The sequence below is a fragment of the Megalopta genalis genome, chromosome 5 (assembly GCF_051020955.1).
Source record: "Megalopta genalis isolate 19385.01 chromosome 5, iyMegGena1_principal, whole genome shotgun sequence".
NCBI classification, from domain to species: Eukaryota; Metazoa; Arthropoda; class Insecta; order Hymenoptera; family Halictidae; genus Megalopta; species Megalopta genalis.
Genome location: NC_135017.1, coordinates 31562577 through 31584942, shown reverse-complemented (window position 1 = coordinate 31584942; position 22366 = coordinate 31562577). Strand labels below are relative to the sequence as shown.

Sequence of the window (22366 nt, the reverse complement as noted above, 5' to 3'; positions counted from 1 at the left end):
CGTATTAAAGACGAATCGAACCGAAAGGGCGAAGGAACAACAGAAGAATAATGAAAAACTGATCAAGACGGAAGTCGGTAACACAAAGAAACCAGACAAACAAAAGGGGGGAAACGAGAAACAGTAATAGATTGAGACGTTCGTCGGCGACCGACCGCGGCGATTTCAAATCAAAATTATATTGGAGACAAGAGGTGTGTTCGAGAAAAGCTCAATTGGAACTTGTTAAACAGGTACTCGCGCCGCGAGTATGTACTCGATAGAAAAGAATGAGAAAGACAGAGAGAGAGTGTTCTGTTGCAAAAATAGCCCGAACGGTCGATCGATTCAGGTACATGAAGCGTTTGAAGGAAATCAGGCATAGCTAAGTATTTACCATAGTGAACACATTGTGCATATCAATGGGAATTAAAAAGTTCTATACATGTGCCGTAAAAAGGAAACTCATTGTCGTTGCATATTAGTGATAATTAGAGAAATAATTGTCGACCAAAACGTATATTAGTAGACAATTTATCCGATTAGCAACAAAATGGATTCGTGGTAAAGAACGTAAGTTAACGTAAACGTACAATATATCGGCAGAAGGTGTACACTTAAGTTTTGTATTTATATAGTATAGTATAAATATAAATATCATATTTTATTGTATATACGCACACACACGTATACCGGGAAATCTTTCATTTTATACGTGTGAGTGCGTACGGGCGTAACAATGGCGATGAATGTAACGTGTGTTTTCGGTATTCGAAATCTATCCATTGATTTTTCGATCACGCGGAATAATCTTAACAACTTTCGATTTTATTCGATTCAAGCTGAACAAATCGCACGACGAATCTCGTCGATATTGTCAAAAAAGAAAGCGACCGAAAATGGATGAACGATCTAAGAAATCGAGAACACACGGCAATCCATCGGAGAATGATTACTTTCGTTACCATTAAATAAAGACATATAGTAAATGACTAACAATAGGAGTACTCACGTCCAGAGGCTTCTTTAACACGATCCAACCAGACTCTGATTGGATCTCAAAGTACTCCAAGCTTTGATCATTGTTAGGAGAGCTCAACGAATACGTTATGGCCCCGTTATTGTCGGCATCTTCGTCCGATGCCGACACTCTTAGAATATTTGTACCAATGCTTGCATCTTGTTTCACGTTTTCAATGTATCGCTGCAAATATTATAAGTAGTTCTAGTTATACGTATAATGATAGCAACAGATTAATCTTAACATTAAGTTACAACAATTTTCGCAATTCCTTTGAAACCCGGTATTAAAAGCAATTTTCGTCTGCGCTACGGATGCCTAAAAGATATTTCAAAAATGGATTTTCTATGGGCATCTCAAATAGTTTACATTCTATATTCAGCTATCGGCTATGCCTGTAATTAATCTGTTTGTGCATTGATGGACAAAAAGATAGCACACTTCGAAACTAACGTAATTTTTATTTATTTAACATTACAACCAAGGTTTTATTTTTATACAAACTTGCAAAATATCACTGTATTGTATTACATCAGTACATTTAACTAAAAATCATGTATAGCAATAAATTAAGGAATAATATTTAATGCTCAATACGTTGTGACTACTCCTTTACATTTATTAACAGTCATAATTATCTTTGGCAAAGACTTATAGAATTTTTTCCATTTTTTTCATTCGGCAATGTTTTGAAATTGTTTGCCATTTGTTCGGTTAAGATTTCTACAACAATTTTCAACGATATGACCTTGCTGGCTAATCCAAAACACGATTTTTTTCTCAAGGAAAGTACTCTTTTGCTACTTTCGCAATGTATGTTGTTGCATTATCCTGCTGAAAAAATAGGGTGTCCCTGAAAGTACCTACAAGAGGGCGGCAGGTGATCTCTCATTTTAAATAAATGAAAAAAAATCGTAGAATAATTATTTTTGCTTAGGACTTAGTTTTTGAAACAGTCGAGTTTGAACATTTGCTTTGTACATATGTCTTTGTTGCTATAGGCGATATACATACGTCGCTCGACGAATTGTATCTTAGCATATTTTCGAACTCGATTGTCTCGAAAACTAAGTTCCAAACAAAAAAAGTTATTCTATATTTTTTTCATGTTTTTTTTTCAGCAGGATAATGCAACAGCACACACTGCGAAAGTAGTAAAAGAGTACTTTTGTCGAGAAAAAAATCGCGTTTTGGATTGGCCAGCAAGGTTATACCGTTAAAAATTGTTAAGGAAATCTCGACCGAGCTGTATATGCAAGTGACAGACAATTTCAAAACACTGCCGAATGAAAAAAATATATTCAAAATAAGCGGAGGTAATTAGAGCAAAAAGATATTTAAAATCTCTATAAATCTCGCCAAAGAGATAATGACAACTGTTAATACATGTAAAGGAAGAGTAAACAAATATTTTGCATTAAGTATCATTCATTGATATATTTCTATACTTTATTTTTCGTTAAATGTGCTTTCATTTTCGTTTTGATACACTATATTTCGATAAATATTGTTTCATCAATTCTATCTCATTTGTGTATGTGTTTAGCGATGTTTTGCAAGTGTGTAAAAAACAAAACCTTGGTTGTAATGTTGAATAAATAAAAATGATGTTAATTTTAAAGTGTGCTATCTCTTTGTCCGACATTGCATCTTATAACAGTTATGAGATCTTTTTCGCTTCTTCATACCTGTTTCACTAAGAACGAATATACAGGGTGGACCGCGGAACGTAATCAGCTTAATTTATTCCGTTGCTAGCGGTTCGAATGGAAACTTTTTGAGCTGAAATAATATGGTTTAGTGAGAGCTTTAAGATGATTCTACCAAATTTATTGTTAACCCGTTTTTCCCCCGAAATTGTCGAGGTAACCTTCAGTTTTCTGTAGGTTGTCCTAAATTTTTTTGTACCCATCGTTAGGGGATGCTGAAACGAATTCGACAAGCATTGTATCATATAGTTTTTTAAGAACGTAAACAAAAAATCCGTAGGTCTACCTATATAAAATATTGATAATTCCGGGAAGAAAGGGTTGACAAAAAATTTGGTACGATCATCTTAAAGCTCTCTTTAAACCTGTTATTTTAGCTCAAAAAGTTTCCATTCGAACTACTAGCAACAGAATAAATTAAGCTGATCACGTTGCGTGGTCCTTCCTGTATGACAGTGTGTAACGGTTATTTTCGCAACCTTTCCAGTCCCTGAATCTTTAAAGCTGCGAATTCATTTGTTTCATACCATCGTACCGTATCGTTGTTGCGTACATATCCGTACACAATTGTATACATATACGCTACGATGCAACGCTTGTCCGCTCATATTGATACGTCATAAATAGACTTCAGATTTTATGCATTTATGAACTCATTAAGCAAGTGAAACACAAAATACAGTAAATTCTCCCCGATTGTCTCTCAGCTTCTAAAAAAAATGGACAATCTGAGGAGAGGAAATACGATTATTTATAGCTTCCGGTTGTCAACAACTATAAAAACGAGCAGCGAGGCTCAAATAATCGTATCTCCTCTTCCCAAATTGTCCACTTTTGTTTACAAGCTGAGGGACAATTGAAAATAATTTACTGTAATACAAAGATTAAGAGACTGTAAGAATACAGTTACGTTATTTTCCACCTATTAGACGAATTAAAAAAAGGAAACAAACTTTTATTTTGCTTTAGCTTGTTGCTATTGAGACAATCAAGTTTTATATATAATATTACAAAATATTATTGATATTATAAAATAATATCAAAACGTTATGTCAATATATTTTTTAACGAATGATTTGTTTTTCTATAAAACGTGAAAGGATTAATCGGCATCTGTTCCCAAAAGATACATCATTTTGCACATTATAATTTAAGATAGAAAAAAATGCGCTGCAGCAGCTAACTCGCACAGGTCACTTTCGAATCACGTGACATGTACGAAACGATAGTGATATGGGTACAGTCGGTGTACAAAGTATTCGTACATCTTTTAAAGCGGAATAATTTCTTTATAATTCGACCAAGCGATCTAAATCTTTTTGGGATATTAGAAGAATTAGATTATCAGACAATGACTAAAAAATTGTTTTTAAAAATTGTAACTTGCTGGCACGATAAATGAATCACAAAATGATGTTTATTCAACTTTTTTATCTGAGCCCGTAACAAAAATTTTGAAAATGCATTTTATAGGTCTTGGTAATTATTTACAGTCAATGTCAAGGTCGACCGATTTCGATGAAATTTTCAACATGCATATAGATTACCGGGATCTACAAAATGCATTCTTTAAATTTTCGTGACAGGCTTACATAAAAAAGGTGAAAAAACATCATTTTTTAATTTTTTTACCATGCCAACTAATTGTAATTTTTCCTAACAATTTTTTAGCAATTGTGAAGTAAACTGATCCCTTAAAATATCCCCAAAAATTTAGATCGCTTGGGCCAATTATAAAAAAGTTATTCTGTTTTCAAAGGTGTACGGATTCTTTCTACACCGACTGTACGTTCTATAGAATCTCCTATGCCATTTATTTGGATTTCATGGTATGATAATTATAGCTCTTACTCTACGTAACAATGCGATGCAGCAATATGAAATGCTAAATTCTACTTTCGTTCAATTCCACATCCGCCTATCTCTTTCAGCAATAGGACACCACTTTCATACACATATATTGTTTCGTCAGGAAGTCTCGCAAAATAAAAGATATATGTACTTGTTATTTCAGACGTTTATGCGATTGTTTAAATTGAATAGAAGCTAGTGACTGTGAAATAAGATATTGTTACACTTGTGTTTTTAACACATACAAAAGTTGAAAAAATAGTAATAAAATTTATTCGATAATGGTTTATAAATGTATGCTTCTTGATTATTATCCACATATTTATATGCCGTTAGAAGGTAATTATTAATAATCAAATGGAAACAATACGTATATTTAATCTACACAAATGCCTACCGACATCATATTAAATAATTAAAATATGTAATAGGGCAATAATGCCTACAAAATATAAATGTTAACACGGCCGTTCAAGAATAAAATCATGAATAAATTCATTAAACATATAGCATACATGAAGCATATTTTCGCTATAACATCAAATGTTATTTTTCTCCTGAATAAATGCAAAATTTCTCACATAACGTAGTCCAGTAAATTGGATATTTTTGCGCACAAAGGAAAGTAAAAATTGTAGATTATCATTTTTTTGTTTACGGTTCTCGTTAGTAAAACATCGAATTTGAACTTATTTGTTTGATATACAATGAACAACGAAAGTATTCGAACATCGTTTCAGCGGAATAACATTTTTCATATTGGACCGTACGACATAAATTTTTTTGAGATGATAGATGGAAAGTTTACTGGACAATGTCTAAAAAGATATTTTTCAGATATTGCAACTGATGGAATGACAAAACAAAATATAAACTACGTTTTTGAATCTTTTTATCTGAACCTGTAACGCTCAGTAAGCAAATAGGTTACTGAGATATACGAAACATATTGTTTAAATTTTCGTTATATGCTCAAATAACAGAATTTGAAAACGTAACTTTTCGGATATATTTGTTTGTCATTCCCTCCGATCGCAAACATTGCAAAAATGTTCTTAGACGTTATCTACTAAACTAGTGCTCATCTAACATCTTTGAAAAATCCAAATCGATTGGTACTATCTCCAAGAAATTATTCCACTTTAAATAGTGTTCGGATACTGTTATTGCTCACTTGTTGTTCCCTGCTACTATAGCCATCACTATTATGAATGATAAGCGAAAGAAAAAATAGAAAATACAGATTTGACTAAACGTTTACATCGTTAGAGCCATACATATTGTACGTACATTAAAACATTAATCAGCAGTTACAGTTTTTACCTTCCTTTTTATCTGGTGCATGCATCTTCTTATACATATTTATATTTATAATATTTATCAGAAGAACGTCGGAAAAATTCATGTTTTCCGCACTCTCCAATTTACTTTGTAATGAGATCATTATTACACACACACATTAATATTGCAGTCATATTATTATACACTAGATCTCGTTCATGTTGACAGTAGTAATGAGTTTTCGCGTGTTTCCTAGTGTTCTTTTTTATTTTTACTGGCCCAAATAGGAACAGGCAACAGAAATTCGACGAAACTTATTATTGGAAAATCATTCAGCAACAAGCAACGACTTTTTTAAGGAACGTAGGACAGTGACAAAAAATTGCTCTTCATTGCTACAGTATAGCGTTACACGAACGCTTTTTTGACAGACAAATATTCGAAATTGAGTTTCTTAAAGTACAGAACAATCGAACATCAAACTTCATCTATATAATACATTCTTTTTTCTACTTCTTCATTTTTCTTTTTCAAGTAAAAATTAAGATTGTATTATATATTATATTATTATATATAATATATAATTAATAATAATAATAATATAATAAATATATAATATATATAATAATAATAATATTATATATATAGTACGTTACGCATCTTGTATAGTCCTCAGGCGATAAGAAAGCACCTTTGAGTTTACATTTTCCCCTCTTACTAGCTGTGGTAGTGGGGAAGCACTAACCCTCTTACTAAAGAGGGGGGATGTAAATGCAGAAGGTGTCTTCTTGTCGCGTGTGGACTATATATAATTGGCTTGTATGAATGTTTTAAAATTGAATTATCGTTCTGTATCTTATTTCGAAGTTTACATGAATAACGATATTCGTTTATACTTTTAAATATATTTCTCCACGGATAAATATTCTACAGTCTTTATTAGTATTCGTTAACGCATTTACTCACCTGACGGTCGAACAATGGGGGGTTATCATTGACATCAGTGATTTCAACAGTGAAAGAGCAAACTCCCTCCAAAGATGGTTCGCCCTGATCTGTTGCCTTTATAGTAACGGATACAAATTTTCCATCGTCTCCTTCACGATCAAATACCTGAAATTATCAATACATAATTAGATGTTTTCTTGTTTCGTTTTAAAAGAAATGTACATAGTTTTAAAATGTTTCACAGCTTAAGTGAGTTGTGACACCTATAATATTACGATCTGTGTAGTTAAATATTTATGTTCATGTACATAGACATATGTAGGGTGTTTACGCTCAATGTAGCCAGTGTTTTTCTTCTAAACATTAATAAAAAATGAGAGAGATTAAGTTATACTGCTTTTTGCAAGTAATATAATGATATCGGTAAATTTTTTCATCTGCATTATTTTTTTTCTTACTGTAGCCTCGACTCGAATATATGATCGCTTTGATGTTTTATGCATGAATGCCTTTATTTGGCCTTGTGTAATCTTGAAGATCATTGTGTCGTATACGAATGAGTTCGTTTTGGCACACGCTTTTATATGATATTGAAAATTACATAGCATTTCATTTTAAAAGATAAAGGTTACCTTCATTTATACAAAAATATTGCAGTTAAAAAGATTTAGAAACCATTACAATAATAGCAAAAAATAGTATAACTTTTTCCTTTTCCTTTTTTTTCTAATGCTTACTATTTACAAGAAAAACGCTGATTGGATTTAGCATGAGCAATCTACATATATACGAGTCCGTGAATAAGAATTCAACATTTAGAAAAGCTAAATAATTATATTAATTATGTAACACTTATAAAACATAGCCTTTAGGTCGGTTCAGATATGGTCAATGGTTTAATAGAGTGGTGAGTAATTCAGGAACTTATTGTATCTGGACGGTAAAATTTAGTTGAGTACGTTAATTAAACAATTTAGCCAAGCAGATCTATCTCAATGATTTTTTTTTGTTCGAGTAGGCTTTTCCTATCACTCATTAATAACAAACTAATATCCGACCGCATTTTTTAAGTAAAATTAATTAGTATCCAAGATAGCGTCATTTCAGTCCGAAAAGATTACATTGAAATTTATTTACAAATATAGTAAATCACCAAGCGTTATGAAATGTAAGAAGTTAATAATGTTAACCCTCCGTAAACAAACTGGGACGTTCATGTCCAGAGCGAAATTTCATTATTGAATTTTACAAGATATTTATTTATTTTTTTCCATTAATCAATCAACGATAATATATTTTGATGTAGAAACCCTGAGTGCCCATGAAAGTTGCAAGAACATACTTGCTTTCAGTGGATTGAAATAATGTTAAATCCTTGCACTACGATTTTATGTACGACTGTGTTAATTAATTAGCACTTGTTCGTTCCCAATAATCTCGCCAATAGAATGAGACTATTTTTATTGTTTCGTATGTCTCCATTTACTTTCACTCCTAGATTTTGATAACATAAGAATCAAACCTTTGTGTGTGTGTGTGTGTGTGTGTGTGTGTGTGTGTGTGTGTGTGTGTTTCGGTTTAGAATAACCTTCATATTTAGTAAATCGTAAATGAAATCTTCATTGGAAGTCTGACTCGTTATTGTAATGCAAGGGGTTAATGTGTTAGTGTCTATCTCTCGTGATTTCGAAAGATCAACTGTACTAATTCGGACACTTCTTTATGTTATAAACTATTTATTAAGTAGCTGCTCGCCACGCTTACTAACTTATTGACTGTGTCTGAACTAGCTTGATGTTATAGTAGTTAAACATGATAAAGATTCCGAATTACAGTGAATTCTCCCTAATAGTCCCGCTGCCTGGAATCGAAAATGGACAACTTGGGCAAACCAGGCCACAAATACAAATACACAATACGCAATACAAATACAGAATAATGCCAGATTAAAAATGATGGCTTATCTTTTTTATTTCTAATTTTTTATACATGACATTTTTTTAACATATTGGTGAAATTTTTCCAATTAAAATGGGATCGAACACAACATGTTTTAGACCATATTTATTCAATTGCATCGTGTCTGATTTTATTTTGCATAATCAGAAATATCTGTCCAAGCTATATCATGTTTGGTCTCAGTTTAATCAGAAAACTATCGACAGTATGTTAAAAAGATCCCTTTAAAAATATTAAAATTAAAGAAACCTTAGCATAATCGAACCTTAGCATAAGCATAGGAATGACATAGGGACAATGTGAGCAAACCTCTAACAGGGTCTATAAGGTAGAATTTACTGTATTCCAAAATTTTTTTTCTTTATGAAAATTCGTTTATCAGAGCGTACCTTATTGGTCGAAACCTGGCCAGTTTCCTCATCAACGGTAAACTTTGTCCCCTTTTGGTTAGGTTGTTGTACAATCGAATATTTCACTTGGCCGTTTACACCCTTGTCCTCGTCGGTAGCTTGCACCTTGATCACGGTACTACCGTTCGGTGCACCTTCCTCGACTTTCGGATTGTACATTCTGCAATCTGTGAAGACCGGCTTGTTGTCGTTAACGTCCGTGATGAACACAACGACGACAGCCGTGCTGGTGTGCGTAGTCGACGGCCCATTCGGGCAACAAGCGCCGTCGTCGATAGCAGTTACGTTTAGTTCGTATTTATCCCTATCCAAAGAGATGTTATTCCCGTGAAGTCGGATCACACCGGTGATCTCCTCGATCACAAACTGACCCGACGTAGTGTTACCACCGACGAATTTGAAGCGCACGTTGTCACCGTCCTTGTCCGACGCGACCACAGTTGTAACAAGAGTGTTGGGTCCAGCATTTTCATCCACATTCGGCGTGTACACTTGCTGAGAAAACTTTGGCTCCTCGTCGTTTTTGTTCTTCGTGTAAATGCGTACCGTCGCTGTGCCTGTCTTCGGTGGCTCACCTAGAATAACGAATCGACGTCAGAAGGAAAATTGTGATGTGCCATAGTGTTGTGTTATTAAGGGGGTATTCTAGTATGAACCTTTGAAAAATTCAATTTTCTTTACATATTTTTAAAAGTTGCAGTTTCAAAAATATTTCTTTGTAACCTTACATGCGAACTCGTAAAATTATAGAAGTTGTGGTTGTTGGAAGACGCGATAGCCCTATGTCATTATCGATAAACTAAACTTTAAAGGCATTTTTCTCGAAAAGCTACTTGACACTTCTTGAAAAGCTTCTTGAAAAGCTAATTGACTCAAAATTTTAAATACACATTTAGTACATATCATAACACCTACTAGATTCAACCAAAAATAAACCTTGTCGATTTGATTGCAAATGGTATAATAGTTTGTTTGTAAAAGATTTCCAAATAAAGTTGAAAACACACGCGCTTCACACTAGAATACCGCCTTAAAATAGTATTGTATTAACAAAAGTATCTATGTTACATGCACAGACTGCTCTTATTACATAGTCATAAACATTATGTTCTCATGTAGGGTTCGCATTGCCTCAATGGTTGTTAAAAACAGGCTGCAATTAAAAATAACGTATTCATTTAAGAAACGAAAGATCATGGATAGTAGTCGCAATTGTGATTCTGATGAATTCTAATGTATTGTGATGAATTCTATTCATTTTATGATGAATTCTAAATGTATTATTATCTATATAATATAATATTGAACTGTGTATAAATCGCTTTACCATTTTCTTGATCCTACTATCTTCGTTAATAAAAAAGTAAATTGATGACTTTTTAAACTAATAATTGAGGAATAATAAATAATTAAATCCACAAATACATCGTCACAAGAATTTTATTAAAAAAGTAAAACGCATTCGTTATATTTTGTGCTGAAAAAGGAATAAAACATAAAACACATCTCTTTGCTAACAATTTTTAATAACCACCGACCCGTCGCAATGTTTCGAAAATATTTTGCTATGAAAACACGCGACGAAATCACTATGAATACGTTTAGTTCTTTAGCTTTTTATATTATCGATCCTATTATGGCACGGAATAAACAAATAAGTGTCCTATATTTCAACGTTCTTTTTTTTACGCTATCGTGTAAATTTTCACACTATTCAGGTCACAGATTATAGTACAACATACATAGTATAGTATAACAAATTCAATATTTTTAAATAATGCACGCCCATTTTATTACAACGATTTTATGCTCCAAAGAAATTTAAGGGGCTCAACACTAATTCGAGTATTTGTGTAAGTATTAAAATACCTTTGTCTTTAGCAGTGACAACGAATTCGTAATAAGCATTGTTGTAATCCGCATCGAGGTACTTATTATTAACTATAATCCCGTTCGTGTTGACGCTGAAATGATCGTCCGACACTAGATACTCTATTTCCGCGTTGGCGCCGGAATCCGCGTCTGTTGCTTTCACTTTTACTATGTTTGTTCCCAACGTTAAGTTCTCGTCCACGTTGTGCGCTTGATAATCAGGCAGTTCGAATTTCGGCGCGTTGTCGTTCACATCCGACACTCGGATAGTCAACTGAAAATTACATAAGATTTTCAATCGTGCGAACATTGCATAATATAAACTGATACATGCTCAACCGTCACAATACAGGTTTTCATTAATTACGAATGTTAAATTCGACAATTTATTGAAAATAATGTGATGTACGGTTAAATTATATAAAATGTAATTTAGGAGGAAGTTTGTATGACAATTTCCACAATATTAAAGTAATAACAATTAGTTTTGATAAAGTCAAGCGAATTAAGTAGCGTTTAATAACTGGGAATTTCATTAGCTACTACACTTTGTTTGATAATAATTACGAATAAACCACGCATTTCATTCGATTTTACAAATTTTGAAACGAACGTAATTTCGCGTATGCATGTACATTATTAAATTTATTACGCTTGCAAATATTTGATCAGTTGTAATGTTGCATCAGAGCTAAGGGAAAGTGGAGGAGCCGATGCAAAATATTGATTCATAATTATTTTGGTATCTATATACTTCGTATTTATAATTATTTTATATTGATTTATAATTATTTTGAGAAAAGTTTTCGACTGCCATTGTAGGTGTCTCCACTAGATGATACATATTTCTTCGAAGTATGAGTGAAAAATGAGCAGTTTTCAAGAATTCAAAAATATTATTATATTATTTTCGCTTCATTAAAACTAAAAAAAAAATAAATAAATTGTGTTCAAATTATTTCCCTGTTTCTTGCAATAACTGCAGACAATATTCATATTACATAAACATTCACAATCTAATGATCATGCAAATATTTTTATTATTGATAGTATATATTTGTATCAAAGAATCTCTCTCTCTCTCTCTCTCTCTCTCTTTGTCTCTCAAAATATTTGGCAAGAATATTTTTCTTATTAGACCATAATTTTCGAAGTTTTCATGATCATTAATATCTGTATTTTCTCTTATCGCATCAAAGATGCCTTCAAATTTACGCGGATTTTCAATTGACTACTAATGCATATTTTTCAGATTCAGATGATCATGGTTGTCTTTTTGTCAATCTTGACTAGAATAATTCTTTTATTTCTGTCATCCCAAATAATTTTATTCTAAGACGTTTTTTTTTGTCACAATACTGTTCGCAAGAAGATCACTAGATTCTCCTCAGTCACAAGTTCATGTGTCTTGGACCTTTATAAATTAATGTAAATTTTTCGTCAAACTAGAATTTTTTGGTCAACTACACAATGCAATAAGAGAGACAGATGATTTCTACATCTGGTTGTTTTACAAAGACTATCGATGACTTTGAAAACACCATAAAAATGACTATAAAAAAATTTATTTTCACCGAGTGATTTCATACCATCGGCATTTTCATACCATCTACATTACGCAAAAAGAAATAGTTTACATCGCCATAATTTGAAAAACTATGTACATACATTAGTCGCCTATCTTAGCTGGTTATTTTGAGTTTACGAAATTCTTCAGGATTTGTTTCATGTTTGAAATGTTTAACACCAATTATCATGCCATGATACTTCGTGCAACATGATTTATGGATCTGTATTTAATCAAGTTAAAATTCCATAGGCGTTATATTGTAGATCCATAAAAAAAGGTGCATACTATTCTATTTTTCATTCGTTTTGCATGGTCTTAATCAAATCTTCATTCAAAAAATGTTTAGACAGAGATTAGAAGAGTTTACTCATTTACGATGGTCGAAAGATGAGGACCAATATTGAAATATTAACAATATTAGAATTACACATCCTGTTGCAGAAGTTACAAGCATATATAATTTGATTAAGTACTGTGCCTTGCTAGAAAAGTGTAGGGTCCGATCTCCATTAACCTGCCCATTCTAACGCCCCTCGCAAAAGATGGGTAAACGTGTTTCCCTTATTGGCAGAAATGATCCATTCCTATTACCCCTGAGGGCTACGTCACCTGACTACGCGTAGTCGAGGCGGAGCGAGTGGAATACCCCTCTTGCCCCTCTGCCGTAATGGCGGACTTATTCTGAGCAAGGCACAGTACAGGGTGTAGAAAATGATATTGTCATGACTATCATAGACTTATTCTACACCTTTAGAACGATGGAGATCCGTTAAAAAAACTTTCCGCAAAAGTGACCTTGATCATATTTTTTAAGATCAATTTTTTTTATGATTGCATACTATTCTACTCGTCGAGAGAAACAAACTTGCAAAACGAACCATATACTTCAAAGCAACCGTTTTCCCAGAAGGTAAGAAAAATCTTATTTCTTTAACTATTTATTACTTTACATTAAATGCATGGCTAACATTCAATACTGTCATTGTAATTATTTTGATATTTGTCGCTGCACATTATTAGTAGAATCGAACAAATAAAGAATGAAGTGCGATAATAGGACGTGTACGTTCGGCGTCGCATTCAGTCTCTATAGATATTACGTACCGAAGCATAATTTTCTAATGCTTCATCAATTGCACGAAACATTTGTCGAATATTTATGTACTTTCGAACCATTATAAAATTTGAACGAAAGCACGATTCGAAAAACATAAAGTGAAGCTAACATAGGATTCAAACTTAAAGAAAAATAGATAGTATCCATAGAAGCACGCTTATGAAGCAACTAGCTGTTTATATGTCCCGTAACATCTCCGCAATTTATTTACATTCTCGTAATTCAGTCGGAAAATGTTCAAAATTAAATTATAACGAAACGGTTGCTTTGGCATATACGGTTCCTTTTGTAAGTTTGCTCCTCTCGATGAGTAGAACACGATGAAATGATAAAAAAATTTGACTTCGAAAATATGGTCGAGGTCACTTTTGCGAAAAGTTTTTTTAACAAATCTCCATCGATCTAAAGGTGTAGAATACGTCTATGGTAGTTATGACAAAACCTTTTTTACACCCTGTACACAACAAAAGATCGGGACACATTATTCATTTTTTCCATTGTATGTCTTAGATGCATAATCTAGTTCTCCGAAAAAATTTTTAGCACCTTAAATAATCCTCATCCTCAAAGTGTTAAAATATTAAAGGGTTATAGACTATTCAGGGTCCTATTTCTGATTTCAGCTTGAACAATGTCCACTTTCTTGGTCCGAAATGAAGGAAGTTGTTCATATGTATAAAATCTCGAGCATTCTCTTCTATTTTCTTGATTAAAAAATCAACTTCGTTTTTCATCAAATAACTGATCAAATATTTTTTTTAGCGATAGTTAAGTATGGGATGTATAATATAAAAGGTTAACGTTGATCATTCTAAAAAGATTACCAAACACAGTTATTAACAATCTTAGTAAATGTCATAATTGACACTATGTTTACGGAGCACTAAAAGCAACTATTGGGTTGGCAACTAAGTAATTGCCGATTTCAGTTATAGATGTCTCTCACTCCCATTTTTATGATATCCGTAAATGTTATATTATAAAATTATTATTATTATTATTATTATTATGTTATTTTTTATTATCCGTGAATGTTAGCAACTGGACAAATTGAATGCAGCGGTGAAGGAAAAGCGACCAGAATTGGTCAATCGTAAAGGTGTCATTTTCCACCAGGACAATGCTAGGCCGCACACGTCTTTGTCCACTCGGCAAAAATTGATGGATATTGGTTGGGAATTGATGTTACACCCACAAAATAGCCCTGATCTCGCGCCACCGGATTACCACTTATTTCGATCCCTGGTCAACTCCCTTCGTGGTAAAACTTTTAATGATGACGACACTGTAAAATCTCACTTAACTCAGTTTTTGGCCGAAAAGGATCAGACTTTCTACGAGCGTGGAATTTTCAAGTTGTCAGAGAGATGGCAAAAGGTCATCGAACAAAATGGAAAATACATTACAGATTAAACTTCATTCCAAGTAAAAAAAAATTTTTTATTTCATTGAACAAATCGGCAATTACTTAGTTGCCAACCCAATATTTTATATTACTTGATGAAAATAACATTAATATATTCATACAGATGTTCAAAGAAATAAATTTATAGAATAACGCCTTTGTAAACGTATGTCTAGAATTTAGATAATCGTACATTAAAGAATTTAGAGCTCGTCTGTTTGACGGATGCCGTAAACTTAGCCTTAAAAGGTGAAAAATATTAAAACGATAAATAAAAATAAGATACCTCGACTGCCGTAGAGAAACCACCAGAATCCTCTGTAGCTGTTACAGTGAGGGTATAAATATGGGGTTGACGAAGATCTTCGAAGTCCAGTTCCTTCGCGAGTTTCACGATACCAGAAGTCGGGCCAATATTGAATGTTCCTGCTGCACCTTGACCCTGGGCCTCTAGTGTGTACCGAATCTCACGATCAGCGAATGATTTTGCTTTCACCGATATGATGCTGTAATAAAATGAACAATATCAGTTACCACTGCTGGTGACTTATTTATTCTAATTACTTATTTCTACTAATCGTACATAACTCAAAAAGAAAACTATCTAAGTGTAGTAGACGATACAATTGCGAATTGTTGTAATAATGACTAATGTAGTCATTAGCAAATTCTTATTTTCAAAGAAAAAGTAACATTATTACATCCAGTTTGTATGAATTTCTATTCGAATGAAGCCTAGGACACCATTTAAAACGGAATAACCTTTTTCAAATTGAATCCAATGATTTCATTTCTTTGCGTTAATAGAGGAATTGGAAGTTTATCAGGCAATGTTTTAAACATCTTTTTTAAGAATTAGAAATAGAAATAACAGAAAAAATAAAAAAATACATGATATATGTATACGTGGTATATGTATAGGTTCGCAGGCTGAAAAATTACAATTTTGCGAGTTATATAATGTACGTATTTCAAATATTCAGTTGACAGTCGTGCAAGAAGGGTAAATGTCCCATTTACCGTGCCTTTAAGCCAATTTTTGCTTTGTCGAAACTCTCATTAAATACTAGAATTTTCATTTAATACACTAAAAATATATTTATGCTTTCTTAGACATTTTCGATTTTAAACATATTTTTTTGCATAATAAAAATTAGTAATTTAATAATGATTTTATTAAAATAAAAAAGGGTGTTTCTGGCCATAATTCCGTGCCGTCCCAGGAGCTTAGCGCATGATTCTGTGCTCCATATTTCCGTGCCTTGTCATATTTCCATGCCCCGTATTTCCGCGTCTTTGCATATTTCGGTGCGTGTATTTCATGCACACTTTTTCAATTGTTTTGAATAAATATGTTGTTAGGTTCGATTAAAATCTGACCCTATTTCCGGATTTATATTAAAAATACAAAAATATGCATGATTAATATCTTTTTGTTTAAATGAAACCCCTATTTTTAGTACTAAATGAAACCCTCTTACGACATAATATGTGTTTTGTACGGCGTAAATCACAATAGTAATTAATGTATACGAGAAAATCTTTAGCAAGTGTTTCTTACGATTTTTGACAAGCCCTACTACTTAAATTCCTCACAACTGTAATAGCATCAATTAAAAAATGTTTATTACAGTTTAATAAACGAAAAATCTAATACTCTTCCCTGTATCTAACATGTTAATAGGTGGACATAATAAAAAAATCTAGATCATCAATTTATATATAACACTTTTCTTTTTCTATACATTTTTAATCCGGGGGCACGAAAATTGAGACAAGCCCGGAAACTGGGACATCTACCGTAGTATGTCGTACAGCAATACTCATCGGTGGAACAAGACCTTTATATTATAAGAGAACTTATTTCCCGTCTATCATAGTATTCAATTGTCACGATTTCAATTTCACTTTAGTTAAAGGTTTAATAGAAATTGGTTCAAACAAAAGAGCAAAATATGTTTTGTTCGAAGTAAAACTTCTTTTGTTACAAACATATGTAGAAATAAATATATAAAACTTATCATAACGAACAAAATTACTACCACTTCCTTAATTATTCGTTTAAAGCGCAATTGTAATTGCAAAGCGGATGTAACCAACAATATGAAGCAGTTTATTTTTATTTATGTTTACAGTGTATGGTATAATTTTAAAAGATAGGAACGTAATACAATATTTACAGTTTTATAAATTTCAACTGACACGGACTAAAAGTCAAATAGGTGGTGGAGGAATAAAACTGTCAACAAGTATTAATTGTTTAATATCGTAGGACATGCAGTAGATTCTTTCCAATTGTCCCTCAGCTTGTAAACAAAAATGGACAATTCGGGAAGAGGAGATACGATTGTTCGAATCTCGCGGCTTGTCTTCATAGTCGCCGATTGTCAACAATTATAATAACGAACCACGAGGCCCGAATAATCGTGTCTCCTCTTTCTAAATTGTCCATTCTCGTTTAAAAGCTGAGGGACAATTGTAGAGAATTTATTGCATGTAGTTATGCAATTTAATCACGCATGACTACGCATGTGCAGGGTGCCTACCGGGCACCGCCATCATAGTTCAGAATTACTATGTTCACCGATGGACGCTCTGCACATGCATTGTCATGCGTGGTTAAATTGCATGCCTGCACTGGTTGTATAGTTCTCGCACGACAAGAAAGCACCTTCGCGTTTATATTGCCCCTTCTACGAGCTGCCCCCTGCCGCAGCTAATAAGAGGGGGAATGTAAACACAAAGATGTTATCTTGTCGCGCGAGGACTATACGATAATACTTAGTCCGTTTAGCCGAATAACAACATGAAATTACTCAGCGAAAGTAAGGAATACAATATTACTCGTTTGTGTGATAAATGTTTTTCACAGCGACAAATTGCAATGAAACAAAATATAAGCCATAGAGAAGTGACAAGATTGAAAAAAAACTAACGGCCTTGCATCAAGTTCGGCAAGAAATGGTATGTATATCGCTATTGATTTCTGATAGAGACGCGCGTAAAATTGGACGCCGTATTAGGGCTGAAGGTACTAAACCGTCGAAAAAACATCGCAGCAAAAGAAGTTGATGTGAATGCTAGTGAATGGACCATTCGCTGATATTTAAATAAAATGTGTTCAAAGAAAGAGGGAAAGTACGCAAACCAGCTCTTTGGTATAAAATTCTTATCAGAAGAAATAAAAATATGCAGATTTGAATCTGATGGAATTGGACGGTAATGAACATCGGATAGTACAAATCTTCAAATGACAAGTATAAAGCAGGCAATAAAGTTCGAGTAAGGATCTATAATGTGCTGTGGCTGTTTTACACGTAAGGGTGTTTGTCCCTTAATTAAGTTCGAATTTATTATGTAAAAGGGACATTATTTAAACATTTCACGAACGAATTTACCGTCAGTTGGTAGTTCTATTGGATACGATGAAGAAGAAATTATATTTCAACAAGTCGGTAATCTCAAAGATAGTAAAAACTTATCTTGAAAATCAAAAGCTTTTTGTCATCTTGTGATCACTACGAAACCCGGGTATGAACTCGATAAAGAGATAAAAGGTCTATCGTGAAAAGAATGCTGGCAAAATATGGCAACCCATCTAGGAGTATTTTAGAAATAAACATTAATTGTCATAGACTATCTGCATAGACTAGAAGCATTCAAAAATAGTAAGGAAAAATGGCCAAGATATGAATTTAAAACTATGTATAGTTCGATGATAACTATGTTAAAGTGCACGACTGTAAACGTTGCGTTAAATTCTTGTCTTTGTAAAATTTCTCGTATAACGCAAATATAAATAGAAATACACGTTTTAAATCAAATAAATACATATTTAACTTTTTCACATACTATTTTCTTCATAGTTACTGCGATTAGAAATCTTTCGATTGCAATAATTTCTTAGAAAGGAAAGAAAATTGATGCTTATCGTATGCCTAAATTTAATTGAATGCTTCATTATTAATGACGAGAAATTAGAATTTTAATCCAATTTTAAAGGACAGAATAACATCTATACTCAATAAGTTATTATTAGAAATTTTCATGTCGAACTCGTCAAAGTATGGCAAGGGGTTAATGCACGAACCTGCCTACTGCAACGGCAGTAACGATTTTCTTGGGAAAATGGTTCGAATTTTCAACGATCGATGAAAATGTGTGGATGTCGCGTACATTTAGTTTTCACGGAGAATGATTTATTTTCGCGAACGAAGTGGTGTTTCGAATCTAATGCCCAGGTGTTGCCATGGATCCGATGGAAAAGTGATGCGTAACTTACTCGGAATCTTTCTTCTGGTTTTCCGGTATTTCTGCCTCATACGCGGTCATATAAAACTGCGGTGGGCGTTTTCCACCAACGATCGATAATCGCTCCTCAGGAGTCGACTGAAAATGCTTCTCGTCCAGACGGCCGTTCTGATCCTCCGCTTTCACGTACAGAACGTATTCCATGTCCAACTGAAACAAATCGTTCCCACGGGTGCGTACCACGCCGGATCGTTCGTCTACCTCGAAACGGCCTCCAGCTGCGAGCAAAACGTGTGCCACTTATTTTCCATTCGAATCATTTAGCGCCAATGGTTTATTAATATTTTGCAATGAAATTATATTTCACCGGTCTGCTTACTATAAATTCTATATTTATGCTACACCGCTATAAGTTAAAATCTCGTATAGTCTAGATCTATGTAACAATAAAATGTGTTTCATGTAACAAGTAAGTACTTTCTACTTTCTACTACTAAGGCGAAATACGCATTAATTCATATTAATACCCACAAGTTATTTTTAAGACATTATTATTAGAATGTAATACGTTGTTATCGTTTAACAACAAATTCCATAAAACATATAAACAGAACCTCCGTTATATAAATGCTCGTTGTGTGAACGTTCTCTTGTTTTAATGTTGTATTATAAGAATTGTATATTTTCTACTGCAATATTGTGTGACACAATGTAAATAGAGTGTGCCAAAGTTATGGTATTTCCGGAAAATGGGGGAGGAGGGGTTTCTGGGATCATTTGAAGTAACTTTTTCCTTAGCGCAAATGTAATCCGCGCCTTTGTTTACGAGTTATTAATGTAAAACAGTGACCAATGAGAGGCGAGCTCGGCTGATGCAAGGCGGCCGAAGCTCAGTACCGCTCATTGGCTCTTCCGCCTCGTGTCAGCTGATCCCGGCTCTCATTGGTCACCGTTTTTTATTAATAACTCGTAAACGAAGCCTCGGAGAGCATTTTTGTAAAGGAAAAAATTACTTCAAATGACCTCAGGAATCTCTAATTTCCCGGACGTATCGTAGTTTTGGGACATCCTGTACAAGCGGACAATGTGTCTCCTTGCTTCCGTAGGATGAAATTCATTCACACTTATTCACTATTACTATTATTCAAAATATTATTGCATTTTTAATTTTGCATTCTGTGCATGAAGTTATTTATAAACACAATGATTTATATTTATTTGATTTTATTTTTTCTTAACTATTAAGTGTGATCGAGTCCTAACTGCTTTTTGTTTTGTTACGTGAAAATACAATTTTCTCTCGCAATTAGTTCATACAACCGAGGCTCTGCTGTATTTTTGAAATACGCCATAACACTATTTCCACCGAAGGTATCAGAAGACATCTTTCAATAATTTCTGTTTTACGCTATTTTTACCAAAGGATTTAAAGGACATCTTTTAATAATTTTTAGCAAAAATTATTTCTTATATTCTATGTTTTTTATGCAATCGCTTCTCGATATTTGCTATAGTCAAAAATTTGATTCGTTCAATTCTGAAATACAAAATATCGGCAAAAATAGCGTTAAGACCCAAGATGGCAACGCGTTTGAGGAATCGGAGGTTTCACGGGTTCCCCAGGAAAGAAGATTGTAATATAACGTTGGTACGTACTCCGATCCCGAACAATGAAGTAGTGAATATTGCCGTCGGTGTCAGGATCTCTTGCTTGGAGGGTAAACACGTGAGTATTTGGCGGTGCATTCAGCTGCACCACCGTTTGCATTGGCAGAGGCCGATTTATGAAGTACGGCGGTTCATCGTTAACGTCCTTCATGTTGATAATGACACGCTGATTGTCCGTGTCTGCAATTGTCGATCGATTATTGATATGCATTCGCAACGTGCGCACACGTTCACAGGAAGTGGTGGATAGTGCTCGGAGGCGGTGACCCAACAATATTTCATGTGATCCGCGTTTACAGCTTGACCTTTGGCTCCGTTCAATTCGAAGCCCTCGATGAGAAATTTCCCAATGTAAAAGCTTCTAATACATACATCATCTTATTGACACACGTCAACGTTGTAATTCGAATACTTCGAATCGAAAATAGCTTCGTTATAAATATTTTCGAAGATCATATTGTGGAAGTCGAAATATTCTGCACAAAAGTTCTAATCAGCAGTACATACATACAGGATAAACTCACGTTCGTATGGACGAGATAATGCGAGATTAATATTTGCAAGATTGAATTTTTATCGAATAAATATTTTTTCTATATTTCATATAAAAATCTTCAGTGCATCCTTTCCGTATGAAAAATAACTTAGACTCGGGGGTATGTAAACTTGAAATATTTCTGGTCCTCTAAGGGTTAATTTAAGTTATCATTAATCCATTTATTTTTTCATTTATTTTTTCATTTATTTTTCATTATGAGCAGCATTGAAACTAAAAAATGTTCCATTAATTATTCGATCGAGTATTACCGCATATTCTATCATCTTTGTAACATTTTATTATTCCAAATTACATGAATTTAATTTTCGAAATGCATCGTGTATGAAAGCAATATTTCGGACAACAGTAAGCGCTCGGGTAACAAGCTTTCGGTATTGTTCAAACTGGGTTCGTTAATCTCAACGTGTTATCGGTTTTTTTGCCAATTTGTTCACAACAGCGTTGACGTGCTTTCGGAGCCGATTTAACGCCATGTTTTCCATTAATATAATATGCCAGGAAAAACATGATTTGAATTATTAACTTACATCACTTTCCGTCACCGCCTATAAACATTATCGATCTAGTAAACAGCGCACTAGGTCGCAGGCTTTACACCGAGAAAGCACCTAATTCGAATGTACGAAACTAATTGCTTCATTCGGCGTTAACTATCCAACTACCAAAGCTGTTATTAAATTGTATTTTTTTATTATTTTATTAATGCACCAATAAGTGATTCACTAATTCAGATAGCTCAACAAGCGTTAGTTCTACAAGAAAGAGA

At 33.5% G+C, this 22366-nt stretch overlaps 1 protein-coding gene across 9 annotated transcripts in view; it reads right to left on the bottom strand.

Annotated features, from left to right (window-relative positions):
- LOC117227927 (neural-cadherin) overlaps positions 1–22366 on the bottom strand; it is a 716163-nt gene that overhangs the window by 548913 nt on the left and 144884 nt on the right. For all 9 annotated transcript variants that reach the window (XM_033483477.2, XM_076522349.1, XM_033483481.2 and 6 more), the window contains 7 exons: positions 21030–21221; positions 19405–19651; positions 15409–15628; positions 11028–11304; positions 9138–9733; positions 6808–6954; positions 992–1183 (listed from right to left, as the gene is read on the bottom strand). In XM_033483477.2, the coding sequence (XP_033339368.1) occupies positions 992–1183; positions 6808–6954; positions 9138–9733; positions 11028–11304; positions 15409–15628; positions 19405–19651; positions 21030–21221 (1871 nt within the window). The remainder of the gene's footprint in view (positions 1–991; positions 1184–6807; positions 6955–9137; positions 9734–11027; positions 11305–15408; positions 15629–19404; positions 19652–21029; positions 21222–22366) is intronic.